This window comes from Aethalodelphis obliquidens, unplaced genomic scaffold (assembly GCF_003676395.1).
Source record: "Aethalodelphis obliquidens isolate GAN/ISIS:26980383/991018 unplaced genomic scaffold, ASM367639v1 scaffold6, whole genome shotgun sequence".
Classification (NCBI taxonomy): domain Eukaryota; kingdom Metazoa; phylum Chordata; class Mammalia; order Artiodactyla; family Delphinidae; genus Aethalodelphis; species Aethalodelphis obliquidens.
Genome location: NW_020837950.1, coordinates 40,026,015 through 40,046,509, shown reverse-complemented (window position 1 = coordinate 40,046,509; position 20,495 = coordinate 40,026,015). Strand labels below are relative to the sequence as shown.

The 20,495-nt window shown below is 51.2% G+C and overlaps 1 protein-coding gene across 1 annotated transcript; it reads left to right on the top strand.

Annotated features, from left to right (window-relative positions):
- The first annotated feature begins 250 nt into the window (after positions 1 to 250).
- LOC113619257 (janus kinase and microtubule-interacting protein 2-like) lies at positions 251 to 19,518 on the top strand. The gene is made up of 5 exons (XM_027104041.1): positions 251 to 460; positions 1,862 to 1,939; positions 4,774 to 4,977; positions 14,891 to 14,956; positions 19,507 to 19,518. The coding sequence occupies exons 1-5, from the start codon at positions 251 to 253 to the stop codon at positions 19,516 to 19,518; spliced, it is 570 nt and encodes a 189-aa protein (XP_026959842.1).
- The last annotated feature ends 977 nt before the right edge of the window (positions 19,519 to 20,495 follow it).

Here is a 20,495-nt window from a genome sequence, read left to right as displayed (position 1 = left end):
CGAGGTCCCAGGCGTGAAGCCGCCAGCACAGCGCTCGGCAGGGTAGAACCCAGGGAGGCTCGCCCGCCCGGCTGCGGGGATCCCAGGGCACACACTCGCAGCCTTCCCCATGTATCCACCACGCACACCCACAATCTCCCCCACTTCCAGGCTTGCCTGGGCTCACACCCCACACCTACCTGCATGCACGTACGCACGTGTGTGTACCCACGATCCCTGTGCTAACATCTGTCGAAGCTGAAACATCGGGATGGACTTTGAAATTCCATTTCGAGGACCACCTTGGGACATGATGGGGACCCTCTCCGGGCCAGGAGCCTCCTCTTGGAGGACGGCCCCCAGGGAGCTCTTGTTCTCACCAGCTGCGCACTCTGTCCCTGCTGTTTTCCAGTGGCTGAAGCAAATAGAGGGAACGGAGGCGGCCCTGACCCAGAAGATGCTAGACTTGGAGAAAGAGAAGGTAAGAAATGCAACCCCCTAGGAGGGAGGGGGGTTGGCAGCTCAGAGAATTCGCTTCCCAGGAAGGCTTGGCGTGTGTTTCGTATTGATTTGCAATGCATTGCTAAATTTTGCTTTTGCTCTCGTGGCTGTTCTGTTAAGTATCATCCATTCACTCAGTTATTCACTTGATACATATTTTTGGAGCCTCTGCTCTCCTGGACACTATGTCAGGATTAGGGGTTCAGTAATGAATAGCGGGGTCCCTGCCTTGTCTAGCCTGCAAGCCCTTGGGGGTGTATGCGCGGGAGCTGGCAGCGGCAGCGTCGTGTGGGAACATTAGGGGAGGCACTTTGGTGGTAGGGGGGCACATGGACCAGGGGCTCAGACACACCAAGGTGGAGCTCCAGGCTTCACTTGCCCCTTCTTGGCCATGAGTTTGGGAGAGACACACTGGACTTTGCTTCCTCATTGCTAATGGGGTTTCCTATCTCCGCCTCGCTGGGCCATAGGGATGAGAGATACTGGACACATGGCCCGTTTTCACGCTGTGCTTGGCACACGCGGTACCTGATAAACAGTGATGCCAGCTCTTCACCAGGTGCAGTGAGTGTACAGCGGGATCCATCTTCCCCACCCTGGGGATGTCAGAGAAGTCTTCCCAGGAGAGATGGTTCTTGAGCCTTCAAAGACCAAATCGAGTTTTCTAAGTAGAAATGAGAGGGGAAGGACCAAGGAAGAGCCTAAGGCCTGGAAGCAGCGTGTTGGGCGGGAAGAGCCCTGGGCTGAATCACCAGGCCTGGGTGTCTAGTCCCACCTCTGTCACCAGTGAACTGTGGCATCTAGGGCAAGGCACTGGTCCTCTCTGGCCCTCTGTTTCCTCCTCTATAAAATCAAGTGGCTGCAACTGCTGAGCTCTAAACCTGAAACCCTCCGATCAGTAATAAAAAAGAGATTTGGGTTTCGGAGAGATCACGCTTTCAGGGACTGAGTGACCAGAGAGTGGGGAGGATGCGTGCAGCAGGGAGAGTAATCAGGAGGAGGGTGATGCCACTGGTGTGGGGAGGAAGAGCCACATCTGAGAACCAGCCGCATCCAGGGTCCCCCGGGATGTGACAAGAGGAATCGAGAAGGATTCCTGTAGCCCGGGGCATGGGAACCAGGTCAGACACCTGAGAGGAAGGAAGCTGGGAGGAGTTGGGACAGGCTTGATCAAGGCTCCTGGGCCAGCGAGGCTCCTGCTGGGGATTCACGCAGGAGCAAGCAGGGCAGACCTGACATCCCTTCTCACCCAAGCGCCTGGCAGGTCCCCAACTCGGTGGGACCGTCACTGTCCATCAAATGTGAGAAGGTTGGCTCTGAAGAGCTGCCCGGTGATGGGTTCTCACACTGACCTTGACCTTGGGCACCTGCTCTTTTTCAGGACCTATTCAGCAGGCAGAAGGGCTACCTGGAGGAGGAGCTAGACTACCGGAAGCAAGCCCTCGACCAGGCTTACCTGGTAGGACCGGAAGTGGGTTGCATGTTCTGATTCTTTAGACTCAGCATTACAGGCTGCTCTTCCTTTTGGGGCTGACGGCACATTTGGGGTCCTTGAAATGCCACGTGGCACGATACCGATGCCATCTCCACATTTCGACTGGTTTCAACCCGAATGACCATACAGATAAATTGTCACTTTTTCCAAATCAGTCATGATTTTTCAAAAGCATTTAGTTAGCTTGGTGGTTTCTTTGGGCATACTTATTCAGTTCTAGTAATCATTTGAGATGAAGGAAAAGAAACTTTCTGCTTATTAATATTTCTTATTAATATTTATTTATGCTTAAAGCCCAGAGCAAGTTTTCCCGTAAATAGCAAAAAGAGACAGTCACAGAGGAACAAAGGTAAAGCCATGAGTGGAGGGTGGGTGATGATCAGAACAAGAATTACTTGTTGTGAGGTCCTGTGCAGCATTGCGCCTGGGTCACAGAACTGGTTCTGGACTTACTGGTGATGAACATGAGGTGGGACCATGCTCAGGTTCATATGGCTTTGAGGGGGCATTTCCAGGATGTCCCCACAGCAGAGCGCACTTGGAGTTCAACATCGCTCTTGCAGGAAGAAGCAGTGAGTATATAGAGTCTGGAGCAAGGCTTTGCTCAGGTCATTTGTAGCTAACATCATTTTACAAAGTGGGTTTGTACCTAAGCAATGCAGAATCAATGACTAAAAGTCCCCGTCTCCATGAAGACAGAGAGTAGGACGCTGGGCTTAGCACAGGTGGGAGATTCTGGACGTGAAGGCTGGTCCACCTCGCTGCGACCCTCGAGCCTTTGTATCCAGGCTCTGAGGCTTGAATCCCCAGGGCAGGGGGCAGCAGATGGAGAAGGTCAGGACGGTTTGAGCCTCACCAAGAAGTGGCATTTTCCCATTCGGTTCTTACTTCTGGGCACGTGCTGTTAAGGGCAATTTAGAAATGAAAACATACTCATCCTTTTCTTCCCTCTTTCACTTTTTTGGGTTTTCCTTGATTCTGTCCATTCTCCGTCCTTTTGCAAGCGCCCTTTGCCGTTGCACTATACACCACCTCTGTCCTTCCCTGGCCTTCCCCAGAAAGTTCTGAGGAATATGATTTCAGGAGATAACGTAGAAACGCATGGCCCCAAAAGGAGGGAGAGGCTGCCGGAGAGTAAGTTTGGAAAACTCTGAGGACTTCTTGGGTCCTAAAGGATGGGCTGAGACTTCAAGAGGAACAGAGCAAGCCATGTCCAAGTTCAGTGGTTCTTGGGGCCCTCTTTCAAGGGACATCTTGCAAGACTGGTGTTTCCCAACGCACTTTGGAAAACTTGGTGTCCGCCTTTGGCTCTCTAAGTGCCATGTGCAGAAAGGCCCTTGGGGACCCTGAGTCCAGGTTCCACAGAGGAGGCCCCTGGGCATGCTGATCCTGCCACCGGGTAGAAATGACATTCTTACCCAAAGAATATTCCAAAGCCTCAAGTGGGCTTTCGGGCACATGACGAGATTGGAGCTGTGATCAGCGCTCAGCTGATCTGAACGGTCAGGGAAGAAAAGTCCCCAGAGGGTGGCAGTGCCGTGGCCGCGGGCAGAAGGGAGGACAGCAGGTGCCAAAGTCACACCTGTGTTCCTTTGTCGTTGAGCTGAGTGAGATGGTGCAAGGCCACAGTGGAGCTTCCAGAATTGGATGGTGGGGTCCTGGCTGGAAGCTGGCCACATGTGGGTCTCCTAGGAGCCCAGCTGCTGCAGGGGGAGGGGGCGGCCAGCAGGCACAGGCAAGCTCCGGCTCCACGTGGATCCCTTGGCTGTGTCAGTGGACAGATTCCCACCTTCTAGTTTCCCAGGGGCGACGACTAGGGTCCGGACAGGGGAATTTGATGCCTGCTGGCTAAGATCGGTCTGATGGGCCTGGAATTCCCTTGCGGGGGAGGTTAGCACAGCCATGCTGAAGCCGGGGAGGCTGCAGGAGCAGGTGGCCACAGGCACAGAGGGCCACCCGTGTGGACCCACTGCTTCAAACCTCCTCCTGCGTCTTCATAGCAATTACCATTAAAATGGGTGATTGGTCTATAGCGTCTTTGGAAGAGAAAGAGCTGTTCCTAGCAAGGGACGTGGGCGGGGATTTAGGATGGCAGAGAAGGAGATACTTCTCTCTTCTGTCCCTAGATATTCCCATGAGGTGAATGTATTTAAGTGTCTCGCCGTGAGGCTGAAAAGAAATAACTTCCTCTCATGATGAAAACTCTGAGCTTTCACAAGGATCTCCTCCCCTGGCTACTAGTCTCTCATGTGCTCTGCTAACCAGGGGTGTCTTGCTTTTCAGGGGGAGGAGAGAGCAATGAGGACACTGTCCCCATTTGCTTGGGGTTGAAATTGCTTTTCTAACTAGGCAGCTGAATGCCAAGTGCGTGCCATTTGGGACACATTTTCCACGCTACTCGAGATAAAAGGCGAGATTTGTTCCCAAGCTGGGGGCAGTAAATTGGAAGCCAAAGACAAAAATAAAGGCCAGTTGAGTCAAACCTCTCTTTGAATCACACATCTTAAGGGGCGGTTATGACTATTTCTTCTTATTGCCCTAGTCCCCTCCTGTACAGAGCACGGTGTCCTGATTGAACAGAGTTAAGAAGTGTTCTCAAAACCGCGTGCACAGGGCTGAAAGGGGCTCCCTTGCCCCCATGGCCACCCCCGAGGCCGCTGGCCGCTCTGCTCGGCCCCTGCATGCCTCCCCTCCCTGCCCAAGATCCCCCAGCTGGGCCTCGCTCGGCTGCAGTGTCCTAGGGGTTCCCGTCCACCCACCTGTGACCTCCCACTGTCTGTGTGATTTGGGCCGCTCAGAAAATCCAGGAGCTGGAGGCCACGCTGTACGATGCACTGCAGCAGGAGCCGGGGCGGCGGGCCAGCGAGGCGCTGAGCGAGGGCCAGCGGGAGGACCTGCAGGCCGCCGTGGAGAAGCTGCGCAGGCAGATCCTGCGGCAGAGCCGGGAGTTTGACAGCCAGATCTTGCGGGAGCGCATGGAGCTGCTGCAGCAGGCCCAGCAGGTAGGGGCAGGGGCCCAGCTGGGCGCCACTGGCCACCATTGGCCACCATCCCCGCTCCTCCACCCCTCCTGTCCCCTGTCGGCACACTGACACCTCTGACGGGCACAGTCGATGGAGAGCTAGCAGGAAATCAAGTTTCCGTGAAGCAGAGAGGTCTTCCCATGGACGCCCTCATAGCCCACAGGTGAATCCTCAGTGATGGGGAGACGCGGGGCTCTCGGGCCCACTATACCGCCAACTGTTTCTAATCACACACTTAAACAACACAGTCCCCGCCCCAGCTAAATGGTAACACAAACCAAAGCAAGGCGTCCCCTCTTCCTCCAGCATTTGTGTTCTGTTTAAACTCAGGTTCTTGTAACCAGGAGGCGTGGGCTGGACGGTTTGCTTTGGGGCTGATCTTGTGATGACGGCTACTTTGAGGACTGGACCTGTAGGCTGTATTAGTTGTTACCTCTGTATTCCTAAATGTGTTTGGGGTCCTGTGCGAACGTCATGTGCTGCCGAGCGCACGGGGACCAGCTTCCCGGGACTCGTGAGGGGGACAAAGATGAGGATGCAGCAGTCGCTCTGGCATGCATTGGGCACGCACTGTTTTAGATCCTTTACCTCACAGCACTCCTGCAGGTGGGATGATTATGTCCATTTTCCTGGTGAGAAAACTGAGGCTCAGGAAGGTTTACTCACGTGCCTCAAGGTCACACAGCTCATAAGGAATCCTGTCTGTGAGGAAGGATCTAGATAACCAGTGGGGGTCGGTGTCACAGAAGGAGAGAGACAGAGACAGAGAATTGGAAGAAGGAGCAGGTAGAGAGCTGTGTCCGAAGCAGCAGAAGCCCCCATTAGGACTGAGAAGCCAAGATCCCTGGTGGGTTTGGAAGGGGTGTGGGGGGCACAGCCGACTGCATTCGGTTGAGGACTGAAAGGACCGTGATGAAGGGGGAAAGGGTAACTGGAGGTTATGACGGCGAACTCTTCATTCCACACTTGATTTGGGCGAGAGGACTTCGGGCATCCCCCACGACCCTCCACCTGGGCTCCCGCACTGCCCCGTCTGTGCCAGTGTGATCTGCTCGCCAGCTCCCGAGTGACCTGGCTCCGATGGGCATAGCTCCTGAGCTGGTATGATGTCTGGCACATGCTAGAAATGCTGGGGACACCAGGAGGGAGAGGATGGAGATGGAGGGGAGAGAAGGGAAAAGCATGGAGGGGGTGTGACAAGGACACTGTCACTGAACCATCTCTGTTATGGTCACATCGCTAGTGAAAAGTCCCCTGAGGTGGCTGCACCCCAGCGGGACAGATCCCGAGCATCTAGCATGACTGGGGCTCTTCAGTCGGTGCACACAGAGTGCTGGGGGTATGGGGAGGTCCCTTCCCAGGGCAAGCTGTGAAGGTCCCGATGGAGGGCTCAGCTGAGCCAGGTTTTGAAGGTAAATAGGAAGAAGCCAGGTGGCCATTGGGGGAGCAGTGTTTCAGGCAGCAGCAGAGCAGGGGTGGTCAGCTGGAGTAGCAGTGGTTTAAAAAACAGACCCTGGGACAAGACAGCCTGGCTTTGAACCGTTTTCCCACTTATTGGCTGTGTGGCTTTGGACAAGTGACTTAACCTCTCTGGGTCTCACTTTCCTGAGATGGTAATAATGCCTACTCACTGGGATGCTGTAAGGTTTAAGTGAACTATTACATGGAAAGTGCTCTCAGTAAGTGTAGGCAGCGTTATTATTGCCAAGTGTAGGCTGTGAGTAGGTGTAGCAGGACCAGGACCAGACCAGGCTAAGAGCTGGATGCTGGATTAGCTAATGCCCAGCACTGGGTGTCGTTTGCAGGACTTGCCAACTGAGTGTGAATGAAGGGGTTGATTTCATGTTCAGCAAATCCAGCTCAAAGCAGAGCATTTGTGTATTTGAACCAAAAAGTCATTACCCACCTGAGGATCCAGATCTCACGAAGGTGCTGGTTACAGTCTAAGTCCAGAAAGTGTGATGGAGGGGCCAGTGAGCACACCCTAAACCCAAAGGGCAATGCCACATGTGGCCGTGACTCCCTGAAAAGCACCATGTCCCACATACGAAGAGAAAAAGGGACTCAGGTGATTAAAAAAAAAGCAGCAGAAAGCGAGCCATGCTGGCTGTGTGGTCGATTGAGGACTAGTCTCCCTTAAAGAAGAAAATCATTTCAAATACAAGTGTTTTGGAGTGTTTGTGTAAGATCGTATGGGACCAATCACTTCCTTTTCATTTCTCTTGACCCACCTAGTAAATAGCATGTACCTAAGCATGGGGAACGTTGACTAAGAGCGTGACCCAGGGCTGGGAGCTGCTTTTCCTTTATCTCTGGAACATTTTCAAATCAGTTGAGAATTCTGCTGAGGGTAAATGGTAGATACCCTTCCTCCCACCGAAAATGCCCTCACTCTCATTAATATGCACTGACAGGTGTCTGTCAGCCAATACCAATGACAGATGATATAGCACTCTGAGGCCTTAGTGAGGTAGGACATGCAAATCAGTTAGTGAGCGCCTGGTGCCTGGGAGGTGTCTAGTAAAAGGAGGACCCTCTTTATATAATTACAAACGTGGATGTTGACACCCGAGGCCGCGTTCTGTTCTGTCCACCCTGGCTACTCAAAGTGTGGTCCATGGAGCATCTCCTGGGAGCTCTTAGAAATGCAGACTCTCAGGGCCCACCCCAGACCTACTGAATAGGATTCTGTGTCTACAAGGTTCCCAGGAGATTTCTGTGCAAGTTAAGTTGTTAAATGCTAGTTAGTCTGAGAGATACATGGCTGTGAGTTAGAGAGGGGTGTAAGTGTCTGTATTAGTTTACTTGGGCTGCCATAACAAAATACTACAGACTGCATGGCTTAAACAACAGAGGCCAGATGACCAAAATCAAGGCCTGGCTGATTGGGTTGCTGGGGAAGGCTCTCTTCCTGGTTTGCAGACGGCCACCTTCTCTCTGTGACCCCACATGGCAAGGGGGATGCGGGGGGCAGATTGGGGCAAAGATGGGAGGGAGAAAGATTGTCCTTTTCTTATAAGACCACCAATCCTACCAGATTAGGGTCCCACCTATGACCTTATTAGGGCTTCAACATAAGAATTTAGAGAGGTCACAATTCAGTCCATAGCAGGTTTCCCGTTACATTTTTGGCTTTGTAAGGAAATGAGTTCTCATGCCTTCTTCCCTGACTCCGCTCAGGTGAGCCCCTCCTCCATCACATCATGCCACAGAATCCAGGGGAAAGGTTCCACCTCCTCCCTTCTCCGGGCTCAGCTCCGGAACTGGCAGCAAGGCTACGCCCTCCTGGCCTCCTGTTCTTCGTGGGTGGCTCGGAATAGCTCTAGCTCCAGGCTTTGTCTTAAGGGTCCTGTGTCACCCTGTAGGCAGAAATGCTTGGCCAAACTCTCCCAGTGTGGCACAGATGTAACCGATGGTGCCATGACGTTCACAGATTCTTGCTTCCCCCTCTCCCAGCCCAGCATCACACGTGTAATAGCAGCAGGAAGCAGGAGCCCCAGCCAGCATCTCAGGGCCTTTGCAAAAGATGCTCAGAGTTCAGAGTACATCTGTTTTACTGGGTGTCTCCTTTAAAGGAATGGGCTGGATTTGGTTCATCCAGGTGATGCCTGGGTAGAGAGACTTTCCTTACAACCAGCCCCGTGACAGCGTGATGCTGGGGACAGAGACACCCTCCTGTCTCGAGCTTTCATTCAACAGCGTATCACTGGGCACCAATCATGTGCTGGGCACAGGTCTGGCCGCTGGAGATGGAGCAGTGGGCAAAGTTCCTGCTTTCCTGGGGGGTGTCTTTTCATATCTCACTGAGGGGAAACAGGCAACATGCCTGTAGATATCAGAAACGGTGAGACTTGAGGCTAAAATGATGTGAGAGGTGAGCCATTCAGCTATTTGAAGAGAGAACAGCAAGTACAAAGCCCCTGAGGTGGGAACAGGCTTATTATGCTGGAGAAAATGTTTACATTGTTCATCAGCTGTAGTTTTCAAAAGCAGTTCCCACCACATACAGCATTTTTAAAAGAGACCATCAACCCGAAACAATAGTTGTAATGAACATTGTTAAAACCCCAGTTTGTAGAGTATCACATGACTTGTAAAACTCTTGGCTATCTAAGTGTTTGACCCAGTTTAATTGATGGGAAACAGAGGCCCAGGGGCCAAAACAACTTGATTAAGGCCAACCCACCTTTAGGAAGCAGTGGCCATTGCGCTAGGGGCCAGTTCTGAGTTCACGTCATACTAATTCCCTGAGGTTTACTACTTGTTTTTGGCAAGTGTTTGTCCTGAATTTGATAGAGTCTCCAGAAATCTGGCATTAAAAAAAAATAATTTTGAAGAAGCCACATTTCCAATGGGAGAAGGGCGTTAGGAGCCTGAGAATTTCAAACGTGCATCCCAGTGATTTTTTTTCCCTCCAGGAACATAAAAAACAGCATTTTAAAGCTTCGAATGGAGAGCTACGATGTGGCATTAGTAGCACAGGGTCTTGGGTCAGACAGGTCTGGATTCAAATCCCCCCGGCCCCGCCCAGCGTAACCTGAGACAAGGTACTTCAGCTCTGTGATCCTTTCGTGGGTGTCCTCATCTGCAGAATGGGGACACGTCATCTGCAGAATGGGGACACTGCCAGCACACATCTCAAGGGTTGAGGTCAATGGACAATTTCTGTGAAGCATTTGGAAGAGAACCCACCATGAATTAAGCCCTGGACAGGTGTCAGCTCCTACCCGCTGCCCTGGGCCTTTCCCACCCAGCCTGGCCTCCACTGTAGGTTCTGTCACTCACAGTAACAAGACCCCTGCTGGAGTCCCCAGCACATGCTGATCAGGCAAGTGCAGTCCAGGCTGTGCTCCAGGACTGGGAAGAGGGAGAGTGAGATGCCCTTGGCCTTGTAGAGCTCACATCTGGTATAGTGAACACAGAGGCAGGCCCTGGGCAGAGGGTGGCCGTGACGGGGGTTGGGGGGTGCTGGGAGCCAGGGAGAGACCTGCTGGTGGGGGGGGACCTCGACATGTACACCTGAGGGTAGGAAGGAATGGGCCCTGCCCAAAACCCCCCAAGTCTTCCCTTCATTCTTGGAAGAAGATCCCAGGTGCGTGCGCTCTGGCCCCGTGTCACCCCAGCCCTTGTGCCCAGATCCAGCCTTGCATCTGCTGTCCCCCTGCTGGGGACACATTCCTCAAATGTCACCCGAGAGCGGCTGCCCCATGGTCTTGCTTAACCAGCTGCTCCCCTGATTGACTTTTCTTCCTGTCACTTCTCACTACTTGGTCTTTGCTGACTGTCTCCCCACGAGGCTCTGAGGGCAGGGGAGCTGCCATGTCCCAGTGCCCAGAACAATGCTGAGTGCAAGCACAGCACAGAGGCACAACACAGCACGCACAACACACAGCACACACAATGCACAACACAGTAAATATAACACACAACTCACAGCACACACAACACGGCACAGCACACACAATGCACAACACAGTACATATGGCACACACAACACAACACAGCACAACACATAACTTTCAGAACACAGCACAGCACACACAACACAGCACACACAGCACAACACACACAACACAACACAGTACAGCACACACAACACAACATAGTACAACACACACACAACACAACACAGCACAGCACTGCCAGGCATTCTGGCAGCACTGAGCTGCATCTGACCCGGCCTGGAGCACCAGCTGCCTGCGTTGATGGGAAGAATGCGTCCCAGTTTGCCCTGGATGGCCCCTGTCCGTTTTGCCTGCATTTGGCCCATGGGATGCAGTGATGTGACGTCATCAGCCTGGCCCCAGCGGACATTTCAGTTTTCAAGCCCTATTAAGTAAGGGGAAAAGTGGGTGCAGGAAAAAAATCAATCAGCCCATGGTACCTTTCCCAACAGAACGATTCTGCATATTTGCAAAATGTTCTCCCGGCGTGAAGATTGGAGTCGATCCACTCATATAAACTTGCTTTGTCCTCTCCCTCCCCAGGCTTTACTCCCCAGCACCAGCTGGCCTGCACCACAGATATCTGCTGGGACCACAAGCAATTGCAGTACCACCCTCACCCCTCACTGCCCCTCCCTGCCAATCCATCCACTGCACCGCAGAAGCCTTCCTAACACGGCATAGCGCCACCCCTCCCCAAAGACCCTCCCTGGCTCCCCCGTGCCCAGAAGATGAAGTCTGGGTTGCTTAGCCTTGCACCCTGAGCCCCTGGGCCCTGTGCTCACCTCTACAAATGCACTGGCTGCCTCTCTCACGAGCTTCTCCTGCTCCATGTCACACCATTTTCATTTGCAATTTTTCTAACATCTACATACCAGGCTCTGTTCTAGGTGCTGGGGATAGAGCACTTGCTCTCATGAAGCTTATATTCCAGTGCAGGGAGACAGATCAGTGATGGCACATAGAAGGGGCTCCATAAATGTTGGTTCACTGATGGTCACACCAACCCTCTGAGTGGGAACCATTGATGCAGTTTCACAGGTGAGGTGAGTGAGTTCTCAGAGAGGGTAAGCAACTTGCCCAAGGTCACACAGCCAGGAAGTAGCAGAACTGGAATGTGAACCCATGTCATGAGATGACAAAGCTCTTAAGCACTGCCCCTTCCAGCCTCCCATGCCTGGATGAGAGACTGACCCTAGTTATTAAAAAAATTCAGGAAAGACTAGAATGAGAATCAGCTTCTCAGGCTGAGTTTTTTTAAATAAAAATATTTATTTACTTTTTTTTCACTTAATCTTTTTAAAAAAAAATTTATATTGGGGCATAGTTGATTTACAATGTTGTATTAGTTTCAGGTGTACAGCAAAGTGATTCAATTATACATATGCATATATCCATTTTTTTCAGATTCTTTTCCCATATAGGTTATTACAGAATATTGAGTAGAGTTCCCTGTGCTATACAGTAGATCCTTGTTGATGATCTATTACATATATATTAGTGTGTATATGTTAATCCCAAACTCCTAATTTATCCCCCCCCCCATCTTTCCCTTTTGGTAACCGTAAGTTTGTTTTCAAAGTCTGTGAATCTGTTTCTTTTGTAAATAAGTGCAAAAAATGGGCAGAAGATCTAAATAGACATTTCTCCAAAGAAGACATACAGATGGTCAAAAAGCACATGAAAAGATGCTTAACATCACTAATTATTAGAGAAATGCAAATCAAAACTACAATGAGGTATCACCTCACACTGGTCAGAATGGCCATCATTAAAAAGTCTACAAACAGTAAATGCTGGAGAGGGTGTGGAGAAAAGGGGACCCTCCTGCACTGTTAGTGGGAATGTAAATTGTACAGCCACTATGGAGAACAGTATGGAGGTTCCTCAAAAAAACTAAAAATAGAGCTACCATATGATCCAGCAATCCCACTCCTGGGCATATATCCAGAGAAAACCATCCTTTGAAAAGATACATGCACCCCAGTGTCTATTCATAGAAGCACTGTTTACAATAGTCAAGACATGGAAGCAGCCTAAATGTCCATCAACTGATGAATGGATAAAGAAGATGTGGTACATATGTACAATGGAATATTACTCAGCCATAAAAAAGAATGAAATAATGCCATTTGCAGCAAGAAGGATGAACCTAGAGATTATCATACTAAGTCAGTCCGAGAAAAACAGATATCATATGATATCACTTATATTTGGAATCTAAAAAAATGATACAAATGGACTCAGGCTGATTTTTAAAGCCCAGAAGTTGTTCCTGGGAGATTTTTGCAAATCCTTCGAAAGCTGTAAAGCATTGTCCTCCCTCCACGTGGCATTGTGATTTGCAAGGCACTTTCCCCCAGGTCCCCATTTCACCGCCAGGATTACAGGGTCACTGTGCAGTTATTACAGAAGAGGCGTTCCACACAGAGAGATTATTTGATTACATGACTCTCCAAAGTCCACCCTCTGGTAAATTGGGGACCCGGGATCCAAGCAAGGGTCTAGCCGAGTTCTGTGCTCATTCTCAGATGCTCTCTGCCTGCCCGCCTTGCAAGGGGGTCTCTGGAGGGCGGTCACAGTCTCCCTCAGGTGGAAGAGAATTAGAAACATACTGGGTTTCTTGTCCTTTATAGAGCAGGTACTCTCTGCCGACTTTGCTATAAGTACTTTGCACAGATTCACTTGCTAAATCATCAGATGTGGGCAGCACTATTACCCCCAAGTTACAGATAAAGAAACCAAGGCCAGAGAGGCTGAACTACTTGCCCAAGGTCACATATCTGAGAGCAGAAGTATTTTTCATCTCTCTTCCGTGCCAATCCATCTTCTGTTTTGCTGCCAATGTGATCTTTCCAGAATCAAAATCTCGTTATTTCCTTACTTGAAATCCTTCATGAGTTCTCCATGACACCCCCAAATCTGTAAGTTCCTCATCGGGACATTCCAGACCCTCTGAGCTCTGCCCCTCTGCACTCCCAGCTCCCTGCACACACACACAACATTCCTTCTGCCTGGAGTTCCCTTCCCTTTTTGGCATCTGGAAAACCACAGCGGGCTGGGTTTTGTGTTTCCTCTGGACCCCCCAGCCCACACTTCAACTCCTTACACCCCCTCACCTCTGCTCAAGTGTGATCTTCCCTGAGCACCCATATGAAATAGCACCCCATTCCTTCCTTACCTCTGCTCGACTTTCTCCATGACATCTGTATTCATCCAGGGCACCATCTATGTATTTGCGTAATACCATTGTCTGAACCTGGTGGGACCACAAACTCGAGGCCCCGGGCATATTGAGTCATATTGGCCGAGTGGGTGAATGTGCCCACAGCGGTGGTTCTCAGAGTGAGGTCCCCCGACCAGCAGCAACCGCATCACCTGGGGACCTGTGAGGAATACAGCTTCTCAGGTCCCGCCCTGAACTGCTGAGTCAGAAACCCTGGGGAAGGGCTCCTGGGACCCGCAGGGCCTCCAGGTGATGCCGATCTGAGTTTGAGAATCTGGACAGAAGGCTTCTCCGGACTGATGATGGTCCACACGCTTAATTCGGGCTGACCTGAGTCGCCGCCCTTCAGCCCGACAGCGTTCTCCAGAGGAGTGAGGTCTCCGTGTACATTCAGGGTTGGCAAGGCTGTAGCCAGCTAAGCAGCTGTCTGGGGGTATCAGCCCTTGAGGGGTATTGAAGTGCTACTGGACACATGACAATCTGGAAAAGGCTGTACTTGCCAGACCCCCTGGGTGGGATGCTGTGTGGAACTGGAAGGAACAGATGGATAAACCACTGAGGCTTGGCGTGCACCCCCAGGGGCATTCGGCAGGCGCAGAGCCAGGCAGGTGACCAACTGTCCCTGTCTCCCCGGGACTGATGAGTTTCTCAGGACTCTGGACGTTCAGTGCTAAAACCAGGAAAGTCCCAGGCAAATGGGGACAGTTTGTCATCCTAAAACCTAGCACTACGTGCGCTTCTGAGAATCTGAGTGGACGCTACAGCCACGCCTACCACTGGCACTCATCTCTGCACCAGCTCTGAGGCTCCAGCTAAATGAATCTTGGACAAGTCATTTGGTGCTGCTTCAAATCCGTGATCTTTCTTAACCTGCCCCAGGCACCTCCGTGTCCTGGTCTAGTCTTGATGTTTATGTTTTGAAAAGAGTACGCGCTGTATAATTCCATTACGATGCATTTCAAGAAGAGGCAAAATCTACTTTTAGTGACAGAGGTCAGACTAGAGTCTCATGGGGGCCTGAGGGAGCCTCCTGGGTGCTGGGGAAGCCCTCAGTCTTGATTCACGGCGTGGAGAGACAGGCCTGCTCACGTATAAATGTCGAGCTGCCCACTTATTATTTGTATGTGTCACTGCTTATACGCCACACCACGATAAACGACGAAGAGTAAGGTTTGAACCTGGAAATGTTACTTTTTCTGATACAGAACTTAATGTGTTGCAGAGAATCCGAGAATTGGAGGATAAACTGGAGGTCCAGAAGCGACATCTGAAAGAGCTGGAGGAAAAGGTGAGTGGTGTGAGCTCAGACCACCCCCTGGGCTTCTCTCCATGAGTCGTTCACCTGGAATATTCTCTTCTCCTGTCAGTTTCATGAAACCCAGGGAATGGGCTCTGTCTCCAGCCCTCCCTTCTCTGCCCATGTCCCCCAAACTGGCAGTCCAAGAAGTAGATAGCCTCATCAAGTACTTTTCTAGGGAAGAAAAGCACAGTCCGGGGGCTTCCCTGGTGGTGCAGTGGTTGAGAGTCCGCCTGCCGATGCAGGGGACACGGGTTCGTGCCCCGGTCCGGGAAGATCCCACATGCCGCGGAGCGGCTGGGCCCGTGAGCCATGGCCGCTGAGCCTGCGCATCCGGAGCCTGTGCTCCACAACGGGAGAGGCCACAACAGTGAGAGGCCCGCGTACCACAAAAAAAGAAAAAAAAGAAAAGTACAGTCTGGGATCAACTTTGTGTGAGGGAGGAGGAGGGTGTCTATTTTTTTTCCCACCAAAGACCTTCAGGTGAACCCCTCTGACACTACCTCACCTTCTTTTGTGAGCCGTAAACCAGCCACAGACATTGGACTCATTCACCTTGAACGACATATATGCCAAAAACCAGTGAGCGTTCTTAGAAGTCTCCTCCCTCCAGCAGGAAGTATGGCTGACACCCAGCCCCATTGTCTCCCTACGGCTATCACCATTTTAAGAGTGAGAACGTTGAGCCTGAGAAAGATTCAGACACTTGTGGATGATCCCACAGCTGGAAAGTGATACCCAGGGTCTCCAGGGATGTCACACCAGTGCCCCCGCCACACGTTGTTGGTCCAGACGGACAAATGAGTCCACACATGCGGCATCTTTGTCAGGGCACTTACCACTTCCTGTCCATCCACTAGCTTTTATTCATCTCTTTATCCAAGACAGTTCTTGCCACAGAATAGGGCATCATCAAATGCTTGCAGAATGAGTAATAGATGAGTAGAGAGAAAACCTACAACTGCACATTTTATATCGCAGAGGTATGCTCACATGTGGGAACAGGTGAAGGGCTCTGACCCCATCGGGCTGGTCCGTAGGGGACAATGTGCCCCAGGAAGCTTGAAGGGTGATGTGCCGTCACCCCGGGGAAGCAGATGGAGAAAGGGCATTTCTGGGCTTCAGGTATCTGAGGCTGGCCTTTGGAGAGAGGAAGCCGTCTCATTCCATGGACAGAGTGAGGCCAAACTCACGAAAGCCACCAGAGAGCAGATTCAGGGCTATCTACAAATGGGATGACAGCCCGCTCTGTCTAGAGGGAATCAAATACAATGGCCCAAAGAGACAGAACAGCTCTTCAGATGGTACACCAGCTTTCTCTCCTGAGAGTCAGCTATTACACAGGTTAATTCACCTTCCTGGCATCTTCCCATCTGCACCTGGAGCCCTGGGGCCTACCAGCCTGCACAACCAGCAGCGGGGCAGCAGAGGGTCATGGCTGGAGGATTTGGACCAGTTCTCCTGTTGGCGCCCTGGAAATCCCATGGAAATTCAATTTAAGCAGATTCCTAGAGTCCCCATCTGCTGCATGCCATCCCCCCTCCCCAACTTCCAAGGTTATTTTGAGGAGCTGAGGGGATCTCAAGGATACTTCAAGGATTTCCCCGCGGGCACTACTGGCCTGGGCTGGTAGAAAAATAACTCCAGCCACCATGGTCAGTGGTCAGGAACTCTGTCCCTGCCATACTCCACAGGCTGGTCTTGGCAAGGACCTCCCCTACCCCGGGCCTCAGTTTCCTCATGTAGAATATGAAGAGCTAGGTGATTCTAAATCCCCTTCTAGCTCTAACTGCCAATGATTCTAAATTTTGTTTAAAATTTGGTGGCTGTCTGTTTGGATTTTCATTTTTTCAATAACAATTTATGGGAGCTATTACCTTGACTTGGAAAAAAATAATGAATTCTTTTCAAAAGCCCTGGATAATGTTCAGACATGTTTCACCTAATCCCCAGCAATTCTTTTTGAATAAAGCAAGTAATAAATAAACTAAGGGAAAAAAACTCTACTCTCAAACAGACCTGTATAATTTTTCATTCCCTTAAAGCCATTTTTTTCTGCAAATTTTTTTCTTTTTAAAGTAGACTCATCAAATGGCACAAAAGATTTTAAACAGTGGAATCTCTTGGGGGAGTGGGCCCTGGCAGGGACAATATAGGGGCTGGTCCGCAGGTCGGACTGGATGACCTGTGACCTGGGTGGAATCTTCCTTGATCCTTGTACGCATGTCATGCCTGGCCTTTGGTGGGACCATCAGCTATGACTATTGGAGAGGTCTTCCTCTATATATGCTGTCCTGCCAGGTCCTTCAAGAAAGTCACACCTCTGCACCAAAAAGCCCTGGTCCATGGTGTACATCTCCCCTGTCTAAATTAGCCAGATGTTTGGGGACTGTGTAGGGACAACCCACCCTGGGTGACACATCCCACAGGATGGGTTTCTCAGGTGAAATCCACTCCTACAGCCCACTGACTTCCTGTTTCTCTTTCCAAACCCAACCCCAGTGGTGTAGTTCTTGTGAAATGCTGTCATTGAGTTCCATACTACATATCTTACATCTTTTTTTCTTTTCTTTTTTTCCCCCTCATTTTCTTTTGGTCTTATTTTATAGTTTTTGTTCCTTTTTTTGTTTTTCTCACTAGCATTCATTCTGTGGCCTTGATGACGTCAGTGAGCCAGGAACTCGGGTTGGTATCCTTTCATTTTCACTGATAAAAATGATTTTTCTAAGAAGGAGATTTCCTCCCAGCTCTGACTGTAACGTTCCTTTAGGTGCCATGGAAGGTGGCCTTGTGGTAGATTGCCCCTGGTCAGGCTCACTGGCCCCGGGGCATCCGGGGGTCACTGGCGAGTTCCACCCCTGAGAGGAAGATCAGGGAGCTCTCTGTGAATAGGATCGGACAATGGGGACCTGGTTGTCCCCCTGTTGTATTTTATCTTGAGAAGGCGGTTGTGGCTTTTCCCCAAGGTTCTTTCTATTTTGGCTTCGGTTTTGGGTGTTCTCTATTGCCTGTGGGACAGTAAATTCACCGTAGGGTCCAGACCAGGGTGGGCTTCTGGGATCAGGGGTCTGCAGGAGTAGGAGGCTGATGGGCAAGTCCATGACCTGCATACAGAATGCCCAGGAAGCCTGTGTAAAGAGCCCAAGCTCCTTGCCTCTCCCCCACCACCTGCCCTGGACCCCAGGCCTGGTTTTGATGCCATCCCGGCAGCTGGTCCTTCTCTGATCATTGGACCCTGCGTGTGTCTCATCCTGAGTTCCTTCTTTGGCACCCAGGCCTCCCCCCATTCTCCCTGTTCTGAGTGTCCACCATGGACTGGGGTCTGCCAGGGCCCCTAGAGTCTAGAATTCCGCTGCTAAATCCAGCCCAGGTGAGGGCCCTGTGAATTCTGAGGATGCCCACAGCCTACTAGCCGCCTGGACCCCCAGGCTGAGCTCTGACACCTGTCCCTGCCTGACACTGTGGATACCCTGAGCCCAATCCCTGCACACAGGGCTCTTCCTTGGATCCTCTGTGCCCTGGTCCTAGGACAGCGCTTGGCACATGGTTGATGCTCATGCCGTGCTTGTGCAGCAAATAAAGGAATGATCCCAGGTCTGATCAGACTGGGAGTGGGGGTTTCCATAGGGGGTTGGGGGTGGGTGTTGGGAGACAGGCCATCTGAACCCTATTTCCTCGCTCCCTGGATTGTCGGGGAAGGTCCCTCAGTGGGCTCAGCTGGGGAGTTCAGGACAGTGATGGGAACAGGTGAGGGCAGATAGCCAGGGGCTTCCCCAGCCATTCTCCCCCTTGGTTCTTGTGTCATGTCAAATTATCTTTTAATTTTCCAGGATAGAAAAAGAGCTTATGGAATAAACTGAGTCCTGTGGCAAACCCAACCCCACTCAAACCAAAATTCAACAGCAAAACAAGCTATTCCAAGCCCAGAAACTGAAACCAGAATTCACAGATACGACACGACAGCTTGAACGGGAGGCATTTAGGATCTATGGCTGGGTCCTGGCTGGGCCAAGCTGTAGGAGCTCTGCAAGGATGATGGGGAATTTGTCAAGCTCAGGGCCACATCCAAGTCCCCACTGTGGCACCTTCAAGAGCCCGAGGGGCAGAGACCTGAATACCAGGAAACTAAGTGCAATTACTAGAAATGGATTGATTGGAGAGCCACTGCACTGTCTGGGGACAGACTGCATCCTTGTCCCTGCACAGCATGCCTCCCCTAGCTGTGGTGTGTGTGCCCGGCTAGACACTGACTGTGTACATATGTCTCCATGAACTGTGCCATGTGAATCCTGGAGTCTATCAGCCAGAGTGACTTGCAAATGTCCCTGTGATCTGAACCCAAAGTCAAGCCCCAGTCAACAAAACCCTCCAGATCTGTGTGCAGCTGAAATCAGCAGCTGTTGGCCAGAGAGAGAGGACTGGAGCCTCGCCCACTGTGGACGGTGGACCCCAGGACCTCGGATTTACAAGGCGGAAGCCACAGGCTCCATCACTCTTGAGGGTGAAAGTCCCAGAGCTTGACTGCACCTGGGCCATTGCAGATCAAGGATTGAGAGGTGGACAGCATCCCCGCCTAGACCACGCTCGGGCTGTCTCACATCTGGGTGGTAATTTGCAAGGGGCTGGCCAGGAAGAAATGCTGGGTTGTGGAGTGATCCCTGGAGCACCCGCGGGAAATGAGGCTCCTTCCGCAGTGGTCTGAGACCAGGTCCACTTTCTTACAACCTCAGCCATTCCTGATCCCAGGAGACCTGCCTCTGCACCACGCCTCCCAGGAGAACGATGGATTGAGTGGGGCTGCCGAGGAGGCCAGGACACCAGCTGGTGGAAGTCAAGCCCAGGAGCAAATCCTGGAGAAGAGAAGTTACTTTCGGATGTTGTTGCTGTTGTTATTCTAGGGTGAGCAGGTGGGTGGGGGAGCATCTCCAGGAAAAGGCACCTGCTCATATGACTGATCCCTCCCAAACTTTTGGAAGGAAGACGTTGGGAATCAAAGTAGATCAAGTGAAATGGAAGGTAGTGAATGTGAAGCAAAGGACAGCTGCATCTTGTTGGAAGGAGCAGCTGAAGGCAAGGATGGGTTGATCCCAAGGATGGAAAGATTCATTGCTCTGTGTTTGTTGGGCTGCAAGAGCAATCCTATAATTTCTAGTGAGAATAACCTTTGGAGAAAACTAAAATGACTGAAATGCAGGCTACCAAAGGAATCAAGGAGGGCAGGGAATCCAACAGAGGAGCTGAAAGTTCTCAGAAGGATAAACCCAAGGATGGAGAAGGACATGGAGCTCAGCACAGAAGGGGCACCCAACCAGATGGAGAGGGATACTCAAACCAAACCAAAGGATTAGGGGGCTCTAAGAAAACACACACCCAAGATAGCCGAGAAGTGATCATTCTCTTTTGAAATCTAAACCCAAAGCACCACCACAGCAGCCCCCATGACTTTCCCACATCTGATAACCAAAAGCAAATGAACTGATGTCTTTGCTTGAAAAAAGCAGGCATCTGAGAACTCCAGGCAGCAATGGGA